The sequence below is a fragment of the Eulemur rufifrons genome, chromosome 2 (genome assembly GCF_041146395.1).
Source record: "Eulemur rufifrons isolate Redbay chromosome 2, OSU_ERuf_1, whole genome shotgun sequence".
Taxonomy (NCBI): domain Eukaryota; kingdom Metazoa; phylum Chordata; class Mammalia; order Primates; family Lemuridae; genus Eulemur; species Eulemur rufifrons.
In genome coordinates this window covers 114520513-114546743 of record NC_090984.1, presented here as the reverse complement: position 1 = coordinate 114546743, position 26231 = coordinate 114520513, and the positions used below count along the sequence as shown (strand labels likewise).

Genomic DNA, 26231 nt, shown 5'->3' with positions numbered 1-26231 from the left:
GCGGCCTGAGGAGGAGGCGGCGGTGGAGCAGGGGGCGGTTTGGTTGCGCGGTACTAGCGGTGCCCGCCGAAGGGGGAGGAGGCGAGGAGCCAGCCGTGCGGCCAGAGCGGGAAAGAGACTCGTCTCTGCGTCCGAGTTCTGGAGCCGCCGCACCCCGGCTCCTAGGGCTGCAGCAGGGACAGTGAGGGCACGGGCGTCCGCTGTCTCCCGGGTTCCCCTCGTAGCGACCCGCAGGATCAGAAAAAAGGAGAAGATGGAGGAGGAGGGCGGCAGCGGCGGCGGCGCCGCGGGGACTAGCGGGGACGGCGGCGGCGGGGGAGAGCAGCTCCTCACTGTCAAGCACGAGCTGCGGACCGGTGAGCGACCCCGCCCTCTGCCGGCCGGGCCCCGGCGCGGGGGCGCGCTCCGGGGGCACGCGGGTGCCCGCGCGGGGCTGGGGGCGCGGGGCCGGGGTGCGCGGCGGCCGCGGGCCGGAGTCTTGGCGCGGAGGGGCGGGCCCGGGGCGGGGCCTCGCGGGCGGGGCGGGAGCCCGGGGGGTCCCGGGAGGTGGGGGCGCGCCCGGGGGGAGGTGGCCCAAAGTTTTCCCGAGCCCGGGGAGGAGCGGCGGGCACCGGGTGTCGGGGCCCTGGCAGTAGCGTCCTATCGCTGCCTGTGGCACTCGTCTCTGAGGATGTCTTTGCTCCCTTCTTCCCGCACAGGTGACACATCTGTCACTGCATCCTGTGTAGGGCTAAAGGTGCGCCTTCCTCAACGCGGGGAGAGCGGCGCTTTGTTTTGGAGCATGGCTCACTTCTCCGCCCCTCTGCTCCCCTTGAGGTGGTCCCGGTGGGGTGTTGTGGAACCACCCCCTAAGGTGCTGTGGTCCCGTTCGAGATAAATGGGGTGGGGGCTTGTCCCTCGGGCTTTTAACGAGTCCGGTCTGTACTGAGATAAAGAGGAACTGCGGGCTCCAGGATTGAGTGCTTTTATTTGCGATTGTCATGAAATAGTATACTTGGCCTTGAATTTCTTTCAGAGGTCTCCTGGGATGAGGCTTTGTGAATTTAAAGCCCTAGGTAAAAGGGACCAACTAGCAGGCTTAAGCGCTTACGTTCTAATGTTTGAGATCACTAGAGTTGTTCTAAGCTTTATGCCTGTTAAATTACTTTATTTGTGTGTAAGTCTGGGTTGTTCATTTTGGAAAATGCTTAATTGGACCGATCAGTAAAATTTGGGGTTGTATGTTTGGAGCCCAGTCTCATATTGGAGATACTTTTTCTTCTGAACAGATAATACATTTTAATGAGTCATTCTTTTATTAATAAATATTCTTGTATGTAAGGTTTTTGATACAGCCTCTGTGGCATTTTGGGATATTCTTTTATTATGTAGACACAAAGCTTAAATGGCAGGTTTCAGGTGTACACCTAGTACATCTTGTTTCTGTTTTGAAAAGACTGTAAAGTTAGCTCTGTTCACCAGTTTTTTTAGTTTTTGTTATTTCTCCTGGGATTGCCGATTAGCGTTCTATTGGTGCCAGTGTGGTGACTTAATTTGAGAGATATAATCAAATTCATGCTTGCTTAAGTGAACATTTTTAAACATTTTTTTTTGGTCATTGTGAATCTGTTATATGTCTTGAGCCAGTTATTCCGTAATATTTTTGAGTTCCTAACATAACCTGTGTAGGTTCAGTTGGTGTGGTTTTTCCTCTCAATTTAATAGACAACTGATGTTTTCAAAGGGCTATTAAATAATTCACTCAGTATACGTTTATTCAGTATTAGTATCTGATTTGTGCCAGGCTCAGGGTCAGGTGCTTTCTGGCATGAAGATTTTGAATTTTTTCTGATCTTACATAATGATTCCCTCATTTATGTATGTGGAATCGTACAGTACAGCAAAAGCTAGTTGAAGTCATATGCTCCTCAGCCAATGGCTGTGGTGCGATGAGCAGCTTTTTGCTAAATTACCAAGGAGCAACCTACTTGTTATTAGTAGTCGACCAACTGCTCAGTTTCTGGATTTTGCAAACAATGCTAGTTTTGTAGAAAACAATGAGTACTGCTTTATTTCCCCTTCTCTACTAACTGTGTGAATCATCAGCTTCAAGTTTGCATTTTAGAAATTTTTCTGATGGATGGTTAGATTATACTGAATTCATTAGTACTGTTAACTGTCAAAGGAAATGAACAATCATTTTGATTTATTGCTGAACTGGAACAACTGACCGGATATCGTGGTCAAAACACTGTTAAAATATAACTTGAAAGAGTTGCTTGACTTCAGCCAACTGCACTCCTGTCAGCACATGATGCTATAATAGGCACCAAAGTAATCTGATCTGATATGGACCCTTCTCAAAATGTGGACAAGCATATAGTTGTATCAAGCTGGCAGTTGGTGATTGCTCATTTGTGCAGAACATTTTATTGTATGCCATTGGATGAACCAAAAAGTAATGTGAAAGGGCATTGAAATCCTCCAATTGTGTAGAATGAATAGTATGGCATACCTGGACATGGAGTTGGAAGACATAATTCTGTTTTTCTTTTTGAGACAGAGTCTCACTCTGTCACCCTGAGTAGAGTGCAGTGGTATCATCCTAGCTCACTGCAACCTCAAACTCCTGGGCTCAAGTGATCCTCCTGCCTCAGCCCCTCAGTAGCTGGAACTACAGGTATGCTCCACGACGTCTGGCTAATTTTCCTATTTTTATAGAGATGGGGTCTTGCTCTTGCTCAGGCTGGCCTCGAACTCCTGAGCTCAAGCTATCCTCCCGCCTTGGCCTCCCAGAGTGCCAGGATTACAGGCGTGAGCTACGGCACCTGACCTGGAAGACATAATTCTAAATCCCAGCTTTGCTATTTACTAGCTATGTAGACTTGGGTGAGTTACTTCACCCTTTCAGACTGACTTCTGTTTTTTTTTTTTTTTTTTTTTTTTGAGACAGAGTCTCACTCTGTTGCCCGGGCTAGAGTGAGTGCCGTGGCGTCAGCTCACAGCAACCTCAAACTCCTGGGCTTAAGCGATCCTACTGCTTCAGCCTCCCGAGTAGCTGGGACTACAGGCATGCGCCACCATGCCCGGCTAATTTTTTTGTATATATATATTTTAGTTGTCCATATAATTTCTTTCTATTTTTAGTAGAGACGGGGGTCTCACTCTTGCTCAGGCTGGTCTCGAACTCCTGACCTCAAGCGATCCACCCGCCTCGGCCTCCCAGAGTGCTAGGATTACAGGCGTGAGCCACCGCGCCCGGCCCAGACTGACTTCTTTCATTTACGAAATGTGGGAGTTGAATGAGACACTGTTGGAAAAGCAGGATGCCTGGCACAAAGTCGGTACTCAGGAAATGTTGTTTGAATGTACATCTAAAAATCACTCCGTAACAGAATCTTAACGTGTGAATTAATCTAGTGTAATATTTAAAACAAATCACTCATTTGGTTTTTAGCCTGTGTCACATTACCTGGCTATTATCTTTTTCTGCATATGTCCCACTTTGTCATGTAGAGTGTAAACAAATGCCCTGTAATCCCTGCTGCTGCTTCACAACCTGCATATATCTCTTCAGTAACATTTAACACACAGTACTTTATTTTTATTTTTTTATTTTTTTTACAATTTATTTTATTTTATTTATTTATTTATTTTTTTTTTTGAGACAGAGTCTCACTCTGTTGCCCAGGCTAGAGTGAGTGCCGTGGCATTAGCCTAGCTCACAGCAACCTCAAACTCCTGAGCTCAAGCAATCCTCCTGTCTCAGCTTCCCGAGTAGCTGGGACTACAGGCATGCGCCACCATGCCCGGCTAATTTTTTTCTATATATATTTTTAGCTGTCCATATAATTTCTTTCTATTTTTAGTAGAGATGGAGTCTCGCTCTTGCTCAGGCTGGTCTCGAACTCCTGAGCTCAAATGATCCGCCCACCTCGGCCTCCCAGAGTGCTAGGATTACAGGCGTGAGCCACCGCGCCCGGCCGACACACAGTACTTTAAATAATACAATTACTTGTCTGTGTTAGGCTGTAAGATCCTTGAGGGCGGACACCATGTCCTTTGTCAATTTGTAGCCCCTGGCATATGGTAGGCATTCAAATTATTTGTTGAATGAATCCATCAAATGGATAAAAATCCAGAATTGAGTCTAGTGGTTTATTGTATTACCAATACATTGAAGATGTTAGGTGTTTGATAAATTCATGACATAAATTGGTGAATATAAAAACTGAAGAATGAAAAGTGTAGGATTGAGCCATTCAGTTAAACATACATTTCTTGAGGACCTTCCGTTTTCTGTTCTACATTGTACTGACGATACCAAAAATGACTACGAAAATGTCCTGCCCTCTGGTAGGAAGAGGCCATATAAACCAATAATTAAGATGTATTATCATAAGTGTAATAACACAGGGATATAATGTATAAAGGTAGCAAATAAGAGATTAAGACTTTTAGCTTTTCAACTTTTAGCTTTTAGCCTAACTGTTGAACAACAACAAAAAAGGGAGGGATATTATTAGAAGCATATTATCTTTCCCTTTCATTTGTTCAATAAATATTTTATTACCTCTTACGTACTGGGTGCTATTTTAAATGCTGGAGTTATGAGATATATGTGGTCTCTTTACTGGAAGAGCAGGATTGCATCAGGAATCACTGGAACCAGAGACTTAACCATTATCTGTATTCTCTCCATCTTGAATCTCTCCTTACCTCTATGTGATGGCTTTATTCTTCTCTTGCTGTCCAACTTTTCCCACATGGGAAATATCATGCTGCTGGATCCCAAGTTTTACATCTTGCAGCTTCAGGTACTGGAAAGACACTGCCTTCTTCTTATCTTCAGTTATGAAAATCTTAGGAAAGGACTTTTTTTGGTCTGGCTTTGGTCATGTGTCCATTTTCAGATCATTCAGTCAAGGCCAGAAGATAGGATCATGTTCTTCTAACATGACAGCAACTACAGTTAATATATGGATGAGGGTAAACTAAAGTCTTAGAAGAAGAGTTGCTGGGAAAACATTTCCTTAGATGCTTGTCATTAGGGGAGAGAGCCTACCGCTGAGAAAAGTGTTGAGGAAGTTTATCTATTGTGGTATAACAAATATCTCCAAACTTTAGTGGCTTAAAGCAACATGATTCCTTTGTGTTAGGAATTCAGTTGGTTCTAACTCAGGGACTCTCATGATGTTGTAGTCAAGGTGTTGGCCAGGACTGCAGTCATGTGAAGACTTATTTGAGGCTTGTGTTTCTCCTTCCAAGATGGCTCACTCACATTTTGTTGGCAGGATGCTTCAGTGTCTTGCCACATGGACCTCTCCATAGGGCTACTTGAGTGTTCTCGTGACATAGCAGCTGATTTGCCCCAGAACAAGTGACCTGAGAAAGAGAAAGGTGGAACCCACAATGTCTTTTTTTGTTAAGCAGCTTTATTGAGATGTAGTTTACATACCGTAAAATCCACTTGCTTTAAGTGTACAAGTCAACAACTTTCAGCATATTTACAGAGATATACAACCATCACTACAATCTAATACTTTTAGAACATTACTGTCGCCCTAAAAAGAAACCTCATACCTATTTACATCAGTAATTATACATTCCCACCACCCACTCCCAGCCCTGGCCAACCACTAATCTATTTCCTATCTCTATATATTCCTATTATGGAATTTTATATAATCAAATTATACAATTGTGGTCTTTTAAACCGGCTTCTTTCACTGAACATAGCATTTTCAAGATTCATACATTTTGTAGCATGTATGAGTACTTCATTTTTTTTTTTTTTGGTTGACAAATTATATTCCATTGTATGAATATACTATATTTTGTTTATCCGTTCATCAGTTGATTGATATTTCGCTTGTTTTCACCATTTGGCTATTGTGAATAATACTGCTATGCACATTTGTGGACAAGCTTTTGTATGGGCCTATGTTTTCATTTCTCTTGGTTACATACCAAAAGTAAAATTGCCAGATCACTTGGTAAGTCTATGTTTAACTCTGTAAGAAACTGCCAAACTGTTTCCCAAAGTGGCTGTCCCATTTTATATTCCTATCAGTAATGTATAAGGGCTCCAGTTTCTTCACAGCCTAGCCAACACTTGTTATTGTCTTTTTGCTTAAAGCCATCCTAGGCAATGTGAAATGATATTTCATGTGGTGTTTTTTTGTTGTTTTTTTTTTAGATTTAAAGCTTCATTTAACATTAGTGTGGGCGTGTGTTAATTGAAGTTTTTTTTTTTTAATTTCAGAATATTTTGGGGGTACAAACATTTTGGTTACATATAATGCCTTTACCTCGCCCAAGCCAGAGCTACAGGCATGCCCTTCCCCCATACAGTATGCTCCTCATCCATTAGTTGTGAGTTTACCCCCCCCAACTCCCCCCACCTGACCAGCACCCAATGAATATTACTTCTATGTGAATACCTTAGTGTTGATCAGTTAGTACCGATTTGATGGCGAGTACATGTGGTGCTTGTTTTTCCATTCTTGTGATATTTCACTTAGAAGGATGGGCTCAACCTCTATCCAGGATAATCATATCAGAGGTGCTAGTTCACCATTGTTTTTAGTAGTTGAGTAGTATTCCATGGTATACATATAACACATTTTATTAATCCACTCTTGTATTGATGGGCACTTAGGTTGTTTCCACATCTTTGCAATTGTGAATTGTGCTGCCATAAACATTCAAGTGCAGATGTGTTTATTATAGAATGTCTTTTTTTCTTTTGAGTAGATGCCTAGTAGTGGGATTGCTGGATCAAATGGTATTTCTATTTTTAGCACTTTGAAATATCTCCAAATTACTTTCCACAGGGGTTGTACTAATTTGCAGTCCCACCAGCAGTGTGAGAGTGTCCTTATCTCTCCACATCCATGGCAGCATTTGTTGTTTTGGGACTTTTTGATAAAGGCCAGTCTTACTAGAGTTAGGTGATATCTCATTGTGGTTTTGATTTGCATTTCTCTAATGATTAGAGATGTTGAGTACTTTTTTATATGTTTGCTGGCCATTATTCTGTTTTCTTTTGAAAAGTTTCTGTTTATGTCCTTTCCCCACTTTTTGAAGGGGTTGTTTGATTTTTTCTTGTTAATTTTCTTAAGTTCTATATGGATTCTTGTTATCAGCCCTTTATCGGATGTGTAGCATACAAATATTTTCTCCTATTCTGTAGGTTGTCTATTCACTCTAATGATAGTTTCCTTGGCTGTGCAGAAGCTTTTTGTTTTGATCAGGTCCCATTTGTTTATTTTTCTTGCTGCTGTGATTGCTTCGGGGGTCTTGTTCATAAATTCTTTGCCTAGGCTAATGTCTGTAAGAGTTTTCCCACATGAAACCTTTCATGTGGTTTTGATTTCAGTTTTCCTAATGACCAATGACAAGCATCTTTTCATGTGCTTATTGGCCATTTGTATATTTTTGGAGAAATGTTTATTTAGCTCCTTTGCCTATTTTTTTTTATTGGCTAATTTGTCTTTTTTGTTACTAAGATATGAGAGTTCTTTTTGTATTTTAGATACAAGTTTTTTATTAGAAATATGGTTTGCAAATATTTTCTTCCATAAAATGAGTTGTCTTTTCATTTTTTTGATGGTGTTTTTAGATGCACAAAAGTCTTTAATTTGGATGAAATCTAATTTATCTTTTTTTTCCATTTTTTCTTGCTATATCTAAGAAATCATTGACTAATCTAAGGTTGCAAAGATTCATGTCTCTGTTTTCTTCAAAAAGTTTTATGGTCTTAGTTGTTACATTTAGATCTTTGATCTATTTTGAGGTAATTGTGGTATATGGTGTGACGAAATGATCCAGATTCATTCTTTTACATGTAGATATCAGTTGACCTAGTACCATTTGTTGAAAAGACTGTTCTTTCCCGATTTTGTTGTCTTGACACCCTTGTTGAAAACCAATTGACCATAAGTGCGTGGGTTTATTTATTTTAGACTCTCATTTCTATTCCTCTGATCTGTCTCTCCTTTTGCCAGTACCACACTGTATTGATTACTGCAGCTTTTTAGTAAGTTTTGAAATTGAGAAGTGTGAGTCTTCCAACCTTGTTCTTTTTTAAGATTGTTTTGATTATTTTGGGTCCTTTGAGTTTCCATATGAGTTTTATGATCAGCTTGTCAGTTTTTGCAAAGAAACCAGCTGGGTGGAATTCTGGTAGGGATTGCATTGTATCTCTAGGTCGATTTTGGGAGTGTTGCCATCTTAGCAGTGGTAAGTCTTATGATCCATGAACATGGATGTCTTTCCATCTATTTAGGTCTTTAATTTCTTTCAATAATGTTTTCTAGTTTTTAGAGTATAAATTTGCACTTCTTTTGTTAAATTTATTCCTAAACATTTTATTCTCTTTGATGCTATTGTAAGAGGAATTACTCTTAATTTCATTGTTGGATTGCACACTATTTTTGTATACTGATCTTGCGTCTTGCAACCTTGCTAAACTAGCTTATTAGTTCTAATAGTTTTTTAGTGGATCCCTTAGGATTTTCTGTTTATAAGATTATGTTATCCATGAATAGAGATAGTTTTACTTTTTCCTTTCCAGTCTGGATGCCTTTTGTTTCATTTTCTTACTTAATCGCCTTGGGTAGTGTTTAATAGAATTGGCAAGAGCCGATATCCTTGTCTTGTTCTTGATCCTCGGGGGAAGGCTTTTAGTCTTCCACCACTGAGTGTGAGCTGTGCTGTGGGTTTTTCATAGGTGCCCTTTGTCAGGTTGAGGAAGTTCCCTTCTATTCCTAGTTTGTTGGGTGTTTTTATAATGAAACCTTGTTGGATTTTGACAGATGCTTTTTTTTTGCCTCTATTGAGATGATCATGTGGTTTTTGTGTTTTGTTCTTTTGATATAATGTATTACATTAATTAATTTTTGTAGTTAAGCCAACCTTGTATTCCTGGGATAAATCCCACTGGTCAAGGTATATAATCCTTTTTGGTTTTGGATTCAATTTGCTTGTATTTTGTTAAGGATTTTCATAGTTTTCTTTTTTTTTCCATAAGATGTATTTGTAGTTTTCTTTTTTTTGTGATGTCTCTGTCTCATTTCCCTAAAATATTCTTTGATTGATTTCTGCTGCCAACTAAAGATCTTATCTGTTTGGTTACTGGCATCCATATTTAGAGTCTTTTAAGTAAAGATTTAACAGAAGTAGAGGATGGCATGTAGTTCTCATTCTGCCCCTGATTTGCTGTGTGACCTGGGATAAATTGTTTTGCGCAAGTTTTCTCATTCATAAAGTAAAGGTGTTAGACTGAGTGATATCCAAAGTACTTAGCAGCATTAAGGATGCTCTGTGGAATTTCTGTGGAAATCCTGGTACGGGTAAAAGTCAGGAGTGGTGTTTGACTTTAAAAGATCATTCTGTTTTACCAAAGGATTCATGTTGAATCCATTGAAAAAAAACAGTTCGCTGATGCTTTTTGAATGATTTGTCTGATTAGCTCTTTAGGAATATAACCGTTACTTACAGTAAGATACTTTGAAAGATTTTAATGCTAGTCTTAGTTATCTGTGGGTAAAGTGCAGCTCTCCTTTTTATACTCTACGGGTATAATTATTAATATATATACTCACGCACTGCATATGATGGTGGTCCCATAAGATTGTAATACCTTTTCTATATTTAGTTACGTTTAGATACAAATACTTAGCATTGTGTTCCAGTTGCCTACAGTATTCAGTACAGTAACATGTTGTACAGAATTGTAGCCTAGGAACAATAGTCTATATACCATGTAGCCTAGGTGTGTATAATTATAGGTTATATCATCTGTGTAAGTACACTCTATGATGTTGGCTCAACTATAAAATCACCTAACAATGCATTTCTCAGAATGTACCCCTGTTGTTAAGTGACACATGACTATATGTGTGTGTATTTTTTATAGTACTTGTCCCTTTTTTCACACTTTCCTTACAAGAATAGTAGGCAGAACTTGCATTCTATCTTTACTTTTATAAGATACATTGGGAATGTTAAAATATGGATAGGTTATTGACAGTACCCTAACTTGATTCCCTAGATCCCAGACCCTAAAAGAAAATCCCTTCTTAACTGTCTACCGTGAATTTTAGTGATTAAGAAAATGATCTATTGTTGCAAAGAAGGTGGCATCTCAGCCCTTAAGTCAAGGGGGAATTCAAGTATATATTGTATTTATAGTCTGTAGGGGGAAAAACCTTAGGTAATAAGTCTAATGTTACATCAGAATCAATGTTAACCTCTACTGCAAAGCAAGGAAGCATCCTGAAACCTCATCTTCCTGGAGACGTAAGTGATTTGCTGGGCAGGGTTGAATTCTTCCCTGTGAAAAAGAAGCTGATTCTTGGTGAAAGCTCCTCTAGGGAAAAATCTAACATAATAATATCATGTGTTGGTTGAAGCTTCACAATTAAATACACTGTTGAAAGATGTCAATCCTAAAATGCTGTGGGAGGGAGGGGTTGTCACAGTTATCTCCTTTGAGCTCCCATAATGATTTACAGAACTCTCTATGCACCTAGAAAGTATGATCACTCCTACATTGATCTTGTTTGTCAGGGAAGATGAATAGGGTCTAAAATAGAATCTTGCCCTCATTATGTTTGTTTCTAACAGTGTCCCTCTGGTTCAGGTGTAGCTGTTCCTCCAAAAATCAAGAAAGTTCTCTGTATTTTATACATTACTGAAGTTGTGAGTGAGCTGGCTGTCTCACTTTTATCTTTTTTCTTTTTTCCTTTTAAAGAAAATACTCTGTAGGCATACTCCCCTTTGACTACAGGGAGAATAGGGAGGTAAAGTTCCTGATTTTTAGTACAGTGCTTGGTATTGCATTTATTTTATTTCACACTGAAGTTTTTGTGTAGGTATGCTTCTTTTCATATCATCAGTGTGTTCTTGACAAAAATTGTGTAAATAATATTTTTATATATCATTATTTGGAATATAGAAAGTGAATTTGGTACTTAAAAGAATTCTATCATTAACTCTTGTATTTAAAAAAACTTTTTGACTAAGTTTTCCATTTGTGGCTCTTATTGTGATGTAGATTTTTCGGACACCATCTTTACAATTTAGGTAGCTGCAAACAGGTAAAATCAGATGAAGTCTTGTGTAGTAGGCTGAATAATGACCATCTACCCCCCATCCCCCAAGATGTCCACATCTTGATCCCTGGAACCTGTGAGTATGCTGCTTACATGGCAAAATAGACCTTAAAGATGTGATTAACAATTCACAATAGCAAAGATGTGGAAACAACCCAAATGCCCATCAATACATGATTGGATTAGTAAACTGTGGTATATGTATACCATGGAATATTATTCAGCTATAAGGAATGACGAAGATACGACATCTCTATGGTTCTCCTGGAGAGAGTTGGAACCCATTATATTAAGTGAAGTATCCCAAGAATGGAAAAACAAGCAACACATGTACTCACCAGAAAATTGGTTTCCCTGATAATCACCTAAATACAAATCTGGGAACGACACCAATTGGACATCAGACTGAGATGGGGGGTGGGGGAGGGGATGGGGGTATGCCTACACAATGAGTGCATTGCGCACTGTTTGGGGAGTGGTAACACTTGAAGGTGCTGACTCGGGAAAGGGGGGGTGGGGAAAAAAATATGAAACTGTTGTTTTTAACTTGCATTGTTCACTTAATAATTTATCATCAATATTTCCCATATTACTTCATATCATTGTACAAGAAATAATGTATAAAAAAAAAAACAAACATCATGAAGAAGCTACATACAGAAGATCACATAGCATATAATTCCATTTATATGAAATGTCCAGAATATGTAAATCTATACAAATAGAAAGATCAGTCACTAAAAAAAAAAAAAAAAAAAGATGTGATTAAGTATCCTGAGATGGGGAGATTATTCTGGATTATCTAGGTAGGACCAATATAATCACATGGGGCCTTAGAAGAGGGAGACAGAGGGGCCAGAGCCAGAGAAGATGATGTGAAGATGGAAGCAGAGGGAGACAAAGAAAAGAGATGTGATGAGGAGACAGAGATCAGAGTGATGCCATCGCTGGAAGAGGGCATGAGCTAAGGAATGCAGGCAGCCTGTAGAAGCCGGGGAACAGATTTTCTCCTAGAGTGTCCAGAAGGAACACAGCTCTGCTGTCACCTTGATTTTAGCTCTGTAAGATCCAGTTTCAGGCTTCTGATCTGCAGAACCATAAGAAACAAATTGGTGTTGTCAATAAGTCATCAAGTTTATGTTAATTTTTTACTGCAGGAATAGGAAACTAATTCTTAAGATTGGATGAGCCAAAAGATAATTTTGTCCCAGGTATGGGTGACTGAGTGTGATAACAGAACATGAAGCATTCAGTTATTTAAACAATTATTTTAGCAGAAAATGGTAACAAGTGTCATTCTTTGTAGAAGTAGAGTGGTGTCCTCTCTAAGGAATCCCCAAAGAGACATTCCTTTCTGATTTTAGTACCAAGCCTGGCTGTGCTGCTTTTGACCAGCTGCTGTTTTAGATGGGAAGGCTCTGAAGTGGGTCCCTCAGCAAGACCCTTTATCACGTTGGTGGCTAGGAAGCTTCAAAGATCAGGCCTCCACTACCTAAAAGTATGATTTGACATGCATCTTGAGTCTCATCCTGGTGCCTTTTGTGCCCCTATTCTTCCTTCTTTTCTTTTTTCTTTTTTTTTTTTTTTGTTGAGACAGAGTCTCACTTTGTTGCCCAGGCTAGAGTGAGTGCCGTGGCGTCAGCTTAGCTCACAGCAACCTCAGACTCCTCGGCTTAAGCGATCCTACTGCCTCAGCCTCCCGAGTAGCTGGGACTACAGGCATGCGCCACTATGCCCGGCTAATTTTTTCTATATAGATTTTTAGTTGTCCATATAATGTCTTTCTATTTTTAGTAGAGACGGGGTCTCGCTCTTGCTCAGGCTGGTCTCGAACTCCTGACCTCGAGCAATCCACCCGCCTCGGCCTCCCAGAGTGCTAGGATTACAGGCATGAGCCACCGCGCCCAGCCCCTTCTTTTCTTATGATTTAATTAATTCTAATTTGCCTTATATCTTTTCTGGACCAAGGCAAGGATTATGTAAATATATAATTAAATAAGTACATTTATATATAAAAACATATACATACCATTAGTAATTTGGAAAATATAGGAGGATACTTAACTTTCTATTCAGTGTTTTGCTTCTTAAATAAAATCTTTGTTATTTGATTTTTTTTTCTGAGACAGAGTCTCACTCTGTCGCCCTGGCTAGAGTGCCATGGCATCAGCCTAGCTCACAGCAACCTCAAACTCCTAGGCTCAAGTGATCCTCCTGCCTCAGCCTCCTGGGTAGCTGGGACTATAGGCATGTGCCACCATGCCCGGCTAATTTTTTCTATGTATATTTTTAGCTGTCTAGCTAGTTTTCTTTCTGTTTTTAGTAGAGACGGGGGTCTCGCTCTTGCTGAGGCTGGTCTCGAACTCCTGAGCTCAAACGATCCACCAGCCCGTCTTGGCCTCCCAGAGTGCTAGGATTACAGGCGTGAGCCGCTGTGCCCAGCCTGTTATATGATGTTCATGCAATTTTTATATTTCTTTGAAAAGGAAAAAAAAATATCTCTAATTAGAAGCACTTTTGATTTTATATAAAATACATAATGATAAATCAATAAAATAGGGGCATACTTAAAAGAATGCTAGAGGCAGAAAGGTAGAGATCATACACAGGTCTGTTTGTACCACACAGTTTCCTATGTAAGTGGAATATTATCCCATCATTACCTGGAAAATTTGTCAACTGAAGCACTTGCTCCTTTGACCACATCAATAATAATCTGAAGTAAATTTTGTGTTTTTCCTAAAGGGAAAAATTTTTAAAATCTGTAATAAGGATAACTTCGCATTTCATGTCTAAATATGATGCTGCATGAAGAGAGCATGAACACTGAGTCTAGCTCTACCACTCCCATGATCTTACTCATGTTTTCCCTTTATACTAACGTCATTTGTTTGTAAGGAAAGATCACAGGGCTAGAATAGAACAAATCTAACGAAGCCACACACAAATCAAATTCACAACTTTGACCTAATTTTGCTATGTATGAGTTGGGCAAAACAGCCACCGTTTTATTCATCCATCAATTGCTACGATGTGTCTGCCACCGTACTATAATAGAAGCTGGGTTTTAGTAGGGAACAAGTTAGACGTGGCTGCCATCCTTATTGAATAATAACCTAAGAGAAAGACCTTGAGTACATAATTGCTAACTACGTATTAACTAACTAACCATATGATTTCATTAAGTACAGCGTTCTGTAAGAGAACCTAATAGGGCCGCCTCACATTGTGTGAGGGATGAGGAAAAGCTTCTGTGAAGCAGTAATGTTTAAGCTGAGGCCCTGCTATCACGGGCTGAGGAATTGGGGAACAAAGCATTTCTGTCAAAGGAAGCAACACAGATGGTCCTCACCTGGGAAATGGCTTGGCACTCTGGGGTTACTGGAAGAAAGGTCTCTGGCTTGAGCCTGGTGTCCAAGCAGGGGAGTCACAGGAAATGGAGCTGAGAAGGTAGCCGAGTCCTTTTCATGCAGAGTTTTGTAGGTTATGACAAGGTGCTCAGCCATCGAGTACGATATGAATCCATTGAAGGATTTTTAGTTGGGGAATGATGAGATTAGTTTGCATTGTAAAAAAAAAAAAAATGACTCCTATTTTCTGTGAGGAGAGTGGGAATAGTGTGTAAAGGGACACCAGTTAGGGAACTATTGCAGAAGTTTAAATGGAATATAAAGGTTTGGATTGGGTAACAATTGAGATTAAGAATTGTGAATGTATTTGAGATGTATTTAGGAGAAAGAATCAGCAGACCTTGGTGTTGTATTGATATGGGGGTTTTCTGGCTGGAACTAATGTATGTGTTTGAAGATGCCATTTATTGAGATGGTATATTAATTTTCTATTGCATAACAAATTACTATAAATTTAGCAGCTTGTGATAGCACCCATTTATTAGCTCACAGTTCACTAGGTTATAAGTCCTCACGAATGGCTGGCTTCTTTGCTCAGGGCTGAAATCACTGTGTCAGCCAGACTGAGTTCTCGTGTGGAGGCTCTGGGTAAAAATCCACTTCCAAGCTCATTCTTTCCCTTGGTAGAATTCAGTTCCTGTAGCTGTCGGCTCACGGCTCCAGTTTCCTTGCTGGCTGTCAGCTGGAGTTTACCTACCTTCCATCTCTTGTGGCTCCTCCATCTTTAAGCTGACAAAAGTATGTCAAATCCTTATCAAACTTTTGACTCCCTGACTTCTGTACCTCCTTCTCTGACCTTTAGGTCTAGATTTAAAGGGATTCGTGTGATTAGATCAGGCCTGTTAAGATAGTTTTCTTATCATAAGGTCAGCTGCTTTGGGACCTTAATTATATCTGCAAAATCCCTTTATCACAAGAATGGGTTTCATTATATTCACTCAGTCAAGGGGATGAGATTATACAATGGCTAGGGTCATTGGGGTCATTTTAGAATTCTGCCTTGGAATTCACAGATGGTAAACCAGAGGAGATGCACATAGGGGCAGGCGGTAAAGATAGGATCCAGTTTTGTACAGATCAAAGTAAGTGTGAGATGCCTTTGACATATTTTGATGGACATATGGTAATAGTAGGCATGGATAATGTGCTACATAGTAGGTGCTTTCATAAACTCATTTAACCCACACAGCAATGCTATGAAATGAGTACTACTATTGTTCCAATTTTACAGATGGGGATACTGAATCTTAGAGTGGTCGACTTGCTCAGGGTTACCCAGGAAATACGTAGAAGAATTGGTTTTGAAACCCAAGTAGTTTGGCCCCAAGTCCCATCTAAAGTACCATGCTTAGTGGCATCAGTGGGATATGGGCCTGGAGCTTGGAGAAGAGGTCTGGGTTGCAGATAAAAATCCTAGCATCATTGAGGCTGGGTGAGGTGGCTCATGCCTGTAATCCTAGCACTCTGGGAGGCTGAGGCCATAGGATCGTTCAAGGTCAGGAGTTCGAGACCAGCCTGAGTAAGAGGGAGACCCCGTCTCTACTAAAAAATAGAAAGGAATTAACTGGACAACTAAAAATATATAGAAAAAATTAGCTGGGCATGGTGGCACATGCCTGTAGTCCCAGCTACTCGGGAGGCTGAGGCAGTGGGATTGCTTGAGCCCAAGAGTTTGAGGTTGCTGTGAGCTAGGCTGATGCCATGGCACTCTAGCCCAGGCAACAGAGTGAGACTCTGTCTCAAAAAAAAAAAAAAAAAAAAATGCTTTAAAAATCCTAGCATCATTGACATTTAGATGACACTTAAAGCCAAGGTAGTAGGTAAGATCACCTTAGGAGAGATTGAAGAAGGGAAAAGAGAGGAAGAGGACTCAGAAATGAGCCCTAAAAAACTCCAAAATGTAAAGAATGGATAGAAAAGGAGTTGCTAAGAAAGGATACCGAGGAGAAACAGCCAGAAGAAAAAGCAAGAGAAATGCTAGGAAAGTTGTGGTGTTATGAAAGCTAAGGAGAGAAGGTGCTTCAAGGGTGGAGGACAGTCATATTTGACTGACCACCTAATGGCCTTATCAGAGCAATTTTGGTGGAGATTTGTTGGGAGGAGCCAGACTGGAATGGGTTGAGGAGTGAATGCAAGTGAGGACAACTTTTGAGAGACTTGCTTCTTTCTGGAGGGGATTACAGACAAGGACTTAGCCAGAGAGGAATGTGGGGTTCAGGGAGGATTTATTTTTTGTTTCCTTGTTTTAAGATTAATGATGCGGCCGGGCGCGGTGGCTCACGCCTGTAATCCTAGCACTCTGGGAGGCCGAGGTGGGCGGATCGTTTGAGTTCAGGAGTTCGAGACCAGCCTGAGCAAGAGCGAAACCCCATCTCTACTAAAAAATAGAAAGAAATTATATAGACAGCTAAAAATATATATAGAAAAAATTAGCCGGGCATGGTGGTGCATGCCTGTAGTCCCAGCTACTCGGGAGGCTGAGACAGGAGGATCCCTTGAGCTCAGGAGTTTGAGGTTGCTGTGAGCTAGGCTGACGGCCACGGCACTCACTCTAGCCTGGGCAACAGAGTGAGACTCTGTCTCAAAAAAAAAAAAAAAAAAAAAGATTAATGATGCTAGAGTATGTTTAAGTTCTACTAGCCTGGATTTGTTACAGACAGAGAGAGACTGGTAAACAAGAGAGGGTAGATGGTGGTGTCAGGGTTCCTGAGAAGGGGGTTGGGATATAGTGCACCTGGGGATTGGAGAGGAAGATGGGCCTTCGATAAGAGAACTGCTTCTGTTACTATAATAGGAGGGAAGTGGAAGAGGGTACAGTGCATTTGTGGATTTGGTGGCAGAAAGATATGGGAGTTTTGAGTGCAGGGTTTTTTCCTTCTCTATGAATATTGTGAAGAAAAGGTAGTTCTTTATTCAGGAAGAGAAAAATAGCTTCATTGTATTAAAAAAATTGTTATTCTGGTCTTTTAAAAAATTCTTAGATATAGAAAAACACGGACAAAGTTGGCAGAAAATGTATATACTATAAAATGAAAGGTTTCAGAATGTTGTAGAACAACTAACTAAAAGAGGTTTTTAGGCATAGCCATTGAAATGCTTCCGTGCTTTCCACAGAGGTCAGTTCCCTGAACATGTTCTCTGGATCATGCCAAAATTCTTAGTAAGCTTAATGTTCTGTTTCTCCTTTTTGAAGTGTTTTATATTTAGTTCAGTTCTTCTAAGTTAAATTTATTTGGTACACGTATTGGAAAAAAAGACTGTTTGTTACTGCTTTATAAGCATTTGTTTTCTTATTGACTCAGTTTTCATATTGGCTGAATCATGTAATTCCAAAATCAGCTGGATAAGTAAACACTGCCATTTTATGCACCAAGGGTACAGTGAGTCTTCGAGGTAAGTGACCCCAGCAATAAGAGAAAAGTGGGCAGCATTGTTTTAAAGTACACAAATATTAAATATAACTTTGTTCTGCATCCAGCAGAACACCGTCCAGAGATGTGGTTTGAGGCCCAGCCACAAATCTAAACAGCTTCAGAATAGCTGACCACCTGGCAGTTAAAAGGACCTAATGTGCTAGCTATTTAGCTTATTTTCAAGCTCTCATGTGTTCCCTAGACTTGGGCTAATTGGACTCTGTAGACAGGAGTTAAAGGTTTAGATTTCAGAGTTATGTGCTGTCAATACTATACTGGGCACCCCCTAAATTAGAGCTTATCTGGTAAATTGCTTTATAAATAATTTATTTCTCCTTGACAAAAAGGAAAAAAACCTCAAATAGCAGAAAAAGATTTTTTTCTCACTGCATACAATTGTCACCTTTTGACTGAAGCTAAATTAGTCCAAGGAGCTTATGTTTTGTAATGTTGAGTAAGAAAAGACAAGCCTTTTTTTTAATTTCCGTGTATTATGGGGGTACAAAATTTTAGATTATGTATATTGCCCATGTCCCCCCAACCACCTGAGTTAGAGCTTCAAGTGTGTCCATTCCCCAGACAGTGCGCATCACTCTCATTATGTAGGTATACACCCATCCCCTCCCCCCCCACATCTGCCCGACACCCAATTGGTGTTATTCCCAAATGTGCACTTAGGTGATGATCAGGGAAACCAGTTTGCTGGTGAGTACATGTGGTGCTTATTTTTCCATTCTTGGGATACTTCACTTAGTAGAATGGGTTCCAACTCTATCCAGGAGAACATAAGAGATTCTATATCACTGTTATTTCTTATAGCTGAGTAATACTCCATGGTATACATATACCACATTTTACTAATCCACTCATGTATTGATGGGCATTTGGGTTGTTACCACATCTTTGCAATTGTGAATTGTGCTGCTATAAACATTTGGATGCAGATGTCTTTTTTATAAAGTCTTTTGTTCTTTTGGGTAGATGCCCAGTAATGGGATTGCTGGATCAAATGGTAGGTCTCCTTGTATCTGTTTAAGGTATCTCCATAGTGCTTTCCACAGGGGTTGCACTAGTTTGCAGTCCCACCAGCAGTGTATGAGTGTTCCTGTCTCTCCACATCCACGCCAACATTTATTGTTTTGGGACTTCTTGAGAAAGGCCATTCTCACTGGAGTTAAGTGATATCTCATTGTGGTTTTGATTTGCATTTCCCTGATGATTAGAGATATTGAGCATTTTTTCATATGTTTGTGGCCATTCTTCTATTTTCTTTTGAAAAATTTCTGTTCATGTTCTTTGCCCACTTTTTGATAAGGTTATTTGATTTTTTCTTGCTGATTTTCCTGAGTTCTAAATAGATGCTAGTTATCAGTCCTTTATCGGATGTGTAGCATGTGAAAATTTTTTCCCATTCTGTAGGTCAAGACAAGCTTTTTTAGAAAAGTTATTTCACAACTTTATTAGGTTGGTCCCAGTAAATGAGATGCTAAGTACATATTTCTTAGTTGGCATATTAAAAGCAAACCCAAAGCGTATTAAATAAAGATAATTGGGTCAGACAGTGCTTTACACTTATTTTTGAAATCTTCCACTTCTTCAGAAACTTCACTCCATTTTTTTTAAACCTTTCCCTGATTCTTAAGCTTTTCTTCCTCCAAACACATTTGAGCCTTTAAAAAAAAAAAAAATCCTCTGTGGCCTGCTAGTTATTGCTGTCTTTCACCTTTCCACCAGTTTTTCAAAGAACAGTTTATACCAGCTGTTTTTACTTCTTTACCTTCCATTCATTCTTTGTTGTGCTGGCACATCAGGCTTGCATCTGAAGCACTGCACAGAAGCTGTGCTCACTAACGTTACTAATGTCTCCCTGTTTTCCTAATCCAGTGGCAGTGCCTCACTTTGAATCTAACTCTTTAGAGTGGATGGTGCTCGTGTTTGTACTGCCCTCCCTTTGCCCAGTGACAGTGCTCTTCTGCCTGGTCCTTTTTCAGCGACTGCTCCATCTCCTTTCACTGGCCGCCGTCTCTCTGCTTGTGTCATAAATGTTGTACTCCATTGTCAGCGCCCTTTTCCTGTAACTATACACATTCTCCTGGGAGAGCAAGTACTGTCATGGTTTAAACTACCCTCCAAACCTCCATTTTCAGCTTAGATCTCTTTCTTGAGTTTCTTATCAGTTAGTTACTTCCAACAGCCCACTGAACGTAAAATACTTAGGTAGTCCACAGGTACCTTAGACTCACAAGTTAAATAATGCTGCTTCTTCCAGCTTTCCATGTTTTATTTAGTGGCATTGCTATTCACTAACTAGGGTCCATTGCCAGGACCCTAGTTAGAAACATCCTATATTTCTTCCTGTTACATTGTCCCTACCTACCAATATGCTCTCTCAGTTGTGTCAATTTTAACTCTGAAATGTCTCCCTTGTTTCTTGCTCCCCATGGCGATTACTGCAGTCTTAGTTCAGTGTCTGACCTAATGATAATAGCTTTATGTTATTTATTTAGTTAGCTCTATGTGTCAGGTCTCTGCCAAGCATTTTATTTGTCTTAGTTCTAACAACATGCCTATGTGATGGGTATTATCTTTGACACCTCTGATGTACAATCTCACTTTACTGTCTGTCTTTCTTTGGATGGAGTCCAGCTATGGCTGTGGGCTGTGGCAAACAGTTCAATGTGGGCTTAAGCTCATTCCAGGTTGATGGCATCTAGCTTTAAGTGCATATGCTAACATTTTTCACTTTCTGTCCCAGGACTTTGACTCCGACTCCGAGGCTTAGGACCCTGGTGGGAGCTGGTTCAGCAAGCACAAATGTACGTCCTAGAAGCATAAGGATGTTAATGTCCCAGTGGGGCATCCTTCAACTAATGGGATATGGGAGCTGATGATAATTGCTTCTCTGTATTAATCCTAGAGTGGAAAATTCTGGAGAGGCATTACATACGTTCCTCAAAAGGTCCAGATTAGATTGAGTTGATAGTAAATCCTTGTATTGACTTCTTATTCCCTATTTCATTCTAAATTACTCCTCACTTCTTCTCACTGGGGTTACCTTCCAAATAAACCACGTGGACATGAGTCCAGGCTAAGACAATTAGTACCTAAAGTGGCTATAGAAAGCATACCCTTCAGATGGGATATTGGAGGGGGTCACTCACTGGTGAGACTGCAGCAAGGACCCCATTGCTGGTGGTAGTGGGTGCTGATAACCCCCAGCATGTGTGACGGCACAGTTACTAAGATTCTTTCGTTCCTCTTAACGGGGAAGTGGGCCTAACATTGAATGAAAGGTGAAGAGTTGGGTTATGTGATAGCTCTAGGACTTGAGTGGTATAGGGACAGTGGTAATTATAAGGACTCTGAGCTGACTAATCTCTTTTAGCTTTGGAAACCTTTAAAACAAGAAGTCAGCCAATTATCAATGCAGGGTATGCTGTGAAAAGAGGGCCTCCATGGTAGCATTTGGAGAGATCCTCATTGCCTGTGGCCATAAGACAGATTATGCTAAACCATCAGGCCCAAGATTTAATCTTAAGGGTGGCAGAGCTATATGCTTTCTGAGGTGGGTTTGTACTGTATCAACTGGAGCTAAACTGGAATTACGTTTCCCAGAACCCCTTCTGAATTCTGAGATAGCACTGGTGACAAGAGACATTTTGAGTGAGATTTGGAAGGCAGAAGTGAAGCAGCTGCAGATGTGTAGATTTCTTTTACGTCTAAAAGTTGGTGATGACACTAGGTGCCATTGCCGCTCCTGCACATTGCCAATCTGCTGTGTCATATTGTTGGTGTGGAGCAGTAGCCGGGCCTTCAGCTCCTGTTGGGTCACCTCCATCCGCTCCTGGGAGTCCTGGGCCAGTGTGTGCAGGTTTTCTGCAGGGTACCCTAATCACGGAAAGCAGTGAGAGACAGACGTGGGCTCTTGTTTGTCCTCGTGGGTTCTAGCTTATCTTTGGGATTCCAGTTTATCCTTGCTCCTTCCCATTTCATTTCATTTTATCTTTCCTGTCCAACTGCCTGCCATGCTGTCTTTAGGCTTAGCTCCAGATGTGGAAGCAGCAGTCTTTATAGATGGTTTAACCAACTCCCACACCTGTGTGAGGCCAAACCTCTATAGAAGTTCTTTATTATTCTGTGTCATTCATAGTGATTCTACCTCTCCTATATACTCTTCACAGGTCATCAGGGCCCTAATATGGGAAGAGCAAGACCCTGAGATCTCAGAAGGGGACATCTGGGTGAATGAACCTGAGACTCTCGAACCCCTGAATTTCCCTGAATCCTCTGGACAGGCAGGATCAACCCCTTTTTAGACAAGAACAGCCTTCCCTTATTTGGAGACCATGCAAAGATCCTATTGAGGCGGATGCCTCACAAGATTATGCTTTTCCTGTTTAAAGTATGTCCCACCTTGTACCCCTATTGCCTTTAGAGCAGTAACTAGACACAATCTCAGCAAAAGTCTAGTCAATGACATTGCTCTTATTCTGAGAGAAAATACTGAAATAATGCCAGGGCCTGGCTCATATGTACCTGTAGGAACAGGAGGAACATATGGGGAAGTGGATCTGGCAGGTCTTGGATAGAACAAGGGAAGCAGAATAATAAGGCTGGATAGGGAAGAATTTTTAACATGGGAGCACTATTCATAATTCAGGATTTAACATCCGGTAACTTGGTCCTAATATACCGCTGTGATGGTTTCTTGAAGCTTGGACATGAATGTGACCCATAATAAATTAGATAAATATGCAAGAACTGCTTTGGTAGAGTATTGAGGCCAGAAGTCTCAGAGAAGAGAGAATATTAGAATGGATTTATTATATGAAACTGAAGAACACAGTATCTAACCATGTTCCTTAGGAGGTCCAGAGAAAATACTTCATTGACCAAGGTAATAAAGAATGCGCTGGTGAGGTGACACAGGCTGGAGTTGATAGGAGATGCTTCCATGAAACTAGGTTTCCTAGTATCCATAGGAATGATAGGATTCTGGAATGGCAGAGCCCAGATGGTAGTACTTACCATTAGGGGCAGGTTAGATATACTTACCTAATGGGCCAGAGGGGCATTCAGAGTGTCCTGACCCACAGAAATCTGGGGCAGAGGCTGACAAGTCATGGGCAAGAAAGGTGGACAACCAACCAGGATGTTACTTGACTTGTGTGATTCAGACATTCATCTGTGAGGAATCTGAGCCTTCAGTTGCTTTGTTCTTGTTGGGCTATGGTTGCTGCAAATGCCTGTTTAGCATTATTCACCAGTCATGGAAGCAACAAGAAACATCCTGGTATATCCCTTGAGTTCAAGATACATTCCTCCCTGTCACCAGTATGTAGTAGCAACTCTAGCTTCTCCTCTTCTTGAAGACTCAATGACCAAGCAGGAGGGGATTTGAGCTGTATTCTGTTAGTTTCCTCTTAAGCACCATCTGACATGATCTTCAAAATTCTTTATGCAAACTTTGACTCACCTTGCCCCAACAGTGTCTTGCCTCAAGCACACTCACTGTGATCTTTCCCTTTCTGCCTCAGGGCTTCTCCAGTGCCCACCAGCAGAGGATACAGGTGGGATATGTGCAGCACAGGCATATGCAGCCTGGAAGTACCAGAAGTTAATGCTCCCCCTAGGGCAACTCTTAACTAGAGGGGCCAGGAGCCAGTGGAGAAATGCTTCTTGTCTTTGCCAGATTATTCTAAGAGCAGTCTAATCATTCATCAGAGAGTCCTGGCAAGATTGAGCTCCAGTTGTCCACAGCAATGCCCACCTCAATAAGGTACCCTTGTGTTGGCTTTCTAGTTTCACTCTCCTTGGTCCTTTACTTCTGCTTCCAGTTAAATTACCTATATACAAGTCCTTTTCTCATGCTCTGCTTTGGGGAAGAACCCAGGTTCATACAAGTAAAGTTATCATTTGTGTGTGTGTGTGTCTTTGTCTACTACCTTCTTACTTAATCTTCCTATCCATCTACCCACCCCTCCATACATCTGTCCATTCGATTACAGGGTACAAATAAAGGGCTTAGAGTGTTAAAAATAATAGATCAGCACAGCTCTAGTTAATGCATAGAGCTTCTTCTAAACTGAGTTCATCTGAACCAAAACATGTTCTCTTCCTCCTTCATTGTACTCTCTCCCACCTTTGAAGATGAAATCAATAGGCCTTAGCTTGTCTTTCAGAGTTCTCAGTGATCTGGTGGTAACTGTCCATGTGGGTTTTTTATAGTTCACCAATATACAAGTTGTGCCACACACATGCTCATCCCTTTGCCAATAGATTCCTTTCCTTTCCTTGTGCTTCATTGTGAGGGGATGCACCCCCTAAAGTCTGTTTGAAAAATGTCTGTGTATTTTCTGTTGCTTTTCTGAGTTCAATCAACTTGTTTCATTTCTTCCTTTTTTTGTTTGTTTGCTCATTTCTGTTTTTAGTTTTTATATTTCTGCTTCAGGATCCCCCCCCACCCCGTCCCCTGCCATATCCTAAGCGCTTGCTTGAAGATTTTTAATTCAGTTTGGAGTGTTGTGTTACTATGGGGTATTTTCTTTTTTTTAGAAGGGGAGGGAGAACAAAGGCTGAAATGCTTTGATTAGCATTCTCTGAATTTTTTTTAACAGTAGTTTTCTGTGTTTATGGCCTGCCTTTTTTGGTGTATCTGTTTATTCCCTACGTAGAACATTCCATAGCACCCTTCTCTGTTCAGTTTCCTTTATGGATGCTGCCGGGGGATGGAATGGGATTGGTATATCACATTTCTCTTTTTTCCTTGGAGGCTTAATTTTTCCCTCTTATTCCTTCTTTCCCTTCACTGCCATGCTTCCAACTCTGCCTACCCTACCCTCTCTCTGGTTCACCTCAGAAGTTGTGCTTCTAGAAGGCCAACCCTCAAGCCTCTTTCCTAGCCTGTGCTTTCATGAACCAAGTCCTGACCTGTGTTTTTTATTTTGCCTTTTACTGTTATACTCTTTCTGGGGGTGATTTTGTCTTGCTTTGTCTAAATCTTCCATGCCCCCCTATTCATTTTCAGTGTCTTGTAAGCCTCCCTTCCTGTCTCTAAACCTTCAGACTTGCTGTGGCAGCAGCTCTGTTGGAATTTGGTCTGTTTTTCTGTGACAGGTAATTTGAAGGTTGTAGTCTCTGACTCATAGTACTATGGAAGGCATGGGTCATATGTGGTTTTATTTGCTCTCTTTATTGGTTTTATAGTATGTTTTTTTTTTAAGGGTGAGTGGGGAGATTTGAAATTGGTCAGACTTCATTGTCAAACCCAGGAGTTTCTCTGTACTTTTAAAGGCTCAGCTCAGATTACCATCTTCTCTTCTTTCAAGTCTTTTGTTACAGTTTTCCAGTTTCCAGGCTCAGATATTTGCTGCTGCTTTGTGTGCTGACTACTTTACCTCTCTTTATTAATTACGTTTGTTATATTACATTATAATTATATATTTGTCTCCCTTCCTGCCAACCAATTGTGAATGTCTCTAAACCAGCAAATGGTGTACTTTTCTTTTTTGTGATACATAGTGTGTATCCACTAAATGGATGAATTGACTTAAAGCAGCATAGAGACAGTTGATGAATGTCACCTCGGATCAGCCATGAATAACATGAGTATTTTTGAATCACATTGATCTTCAGTTTGAAGAGAAGATAAGTAGAGAATCTGAATAATGGTCAGATTTTTATTATAAAATACTAAAGTTTAAGGTAATGAGATTACTACTTCCTCCTGTATAGTTTATAATGTTAATTTTTTAAAAATAAATTTTATTGTGGGCCGGGCGCGGTGGCTCACGCCTGTAATCCTAGCACTCTGGGAGGCCGAGGTGGGCGGATCGTTTGAGCTCAGGAGTTCGAGACCAGCCTGAGCAAGAGCGAGACCCCATCTCTACTAAAAATAGAAAGAAATTATATGGACAGCTAAAAATATATATAGAAAAAATTAGCCGGGCATGGTGGTGCATGCCTGTAGTCCCAGCTACTCGGGAGGCTGAGGCAGGAAGATCCCTTGAGCTCAGGAGTTTGAGGTTGCTGTGAGCTAGGCTGATGCCACGGCACTCACTCTAGCCCGGGCAACAGAGTGAGACTCTGTCTCAAAAAATAAAAAATAAAAAAAAAATAAATAAAAATAAATTTTATTGTGTATACTTAAGGTATATGATGTGATATTAGGGGGTGCACATTATAGATAATAAAAAGTTTACTATAGTGAAGCACATTAACATATCCATCATCATATGTAGTTATCCACTTTTTGTGTAAATGGCAGGAGCAGCTACAATCTACTCATTTAGCATGAATCCCATATATGG

General features: G+C 40.6%; 1 protein-coding gene across 6 annotated transcripts in view; it reads left to right on the top strand.

Annotated features, from left to right (window-relative positions):
• Positions 1-253: 253 nt before the first annotated feature.
• Positions 254-26231, top strand: part of RPS6KA5 (ribosomal protein S6 kinase A5) — a 147573-nt gene continuing 121595 nt past the window's right edge. For all 6 annotated transcript variants that reach the window (XM_069465225.1, XM_069465223.1, XM_069465222.1 and 3 more), the window contains exon 1: positions 254-356. In XM_069465225.1, the coding sequence (XP_069321326.1) occupies positions 254-356 (103 nt within the window). The remainder of the gene's footprint in view (positions 357-26231) is intronic.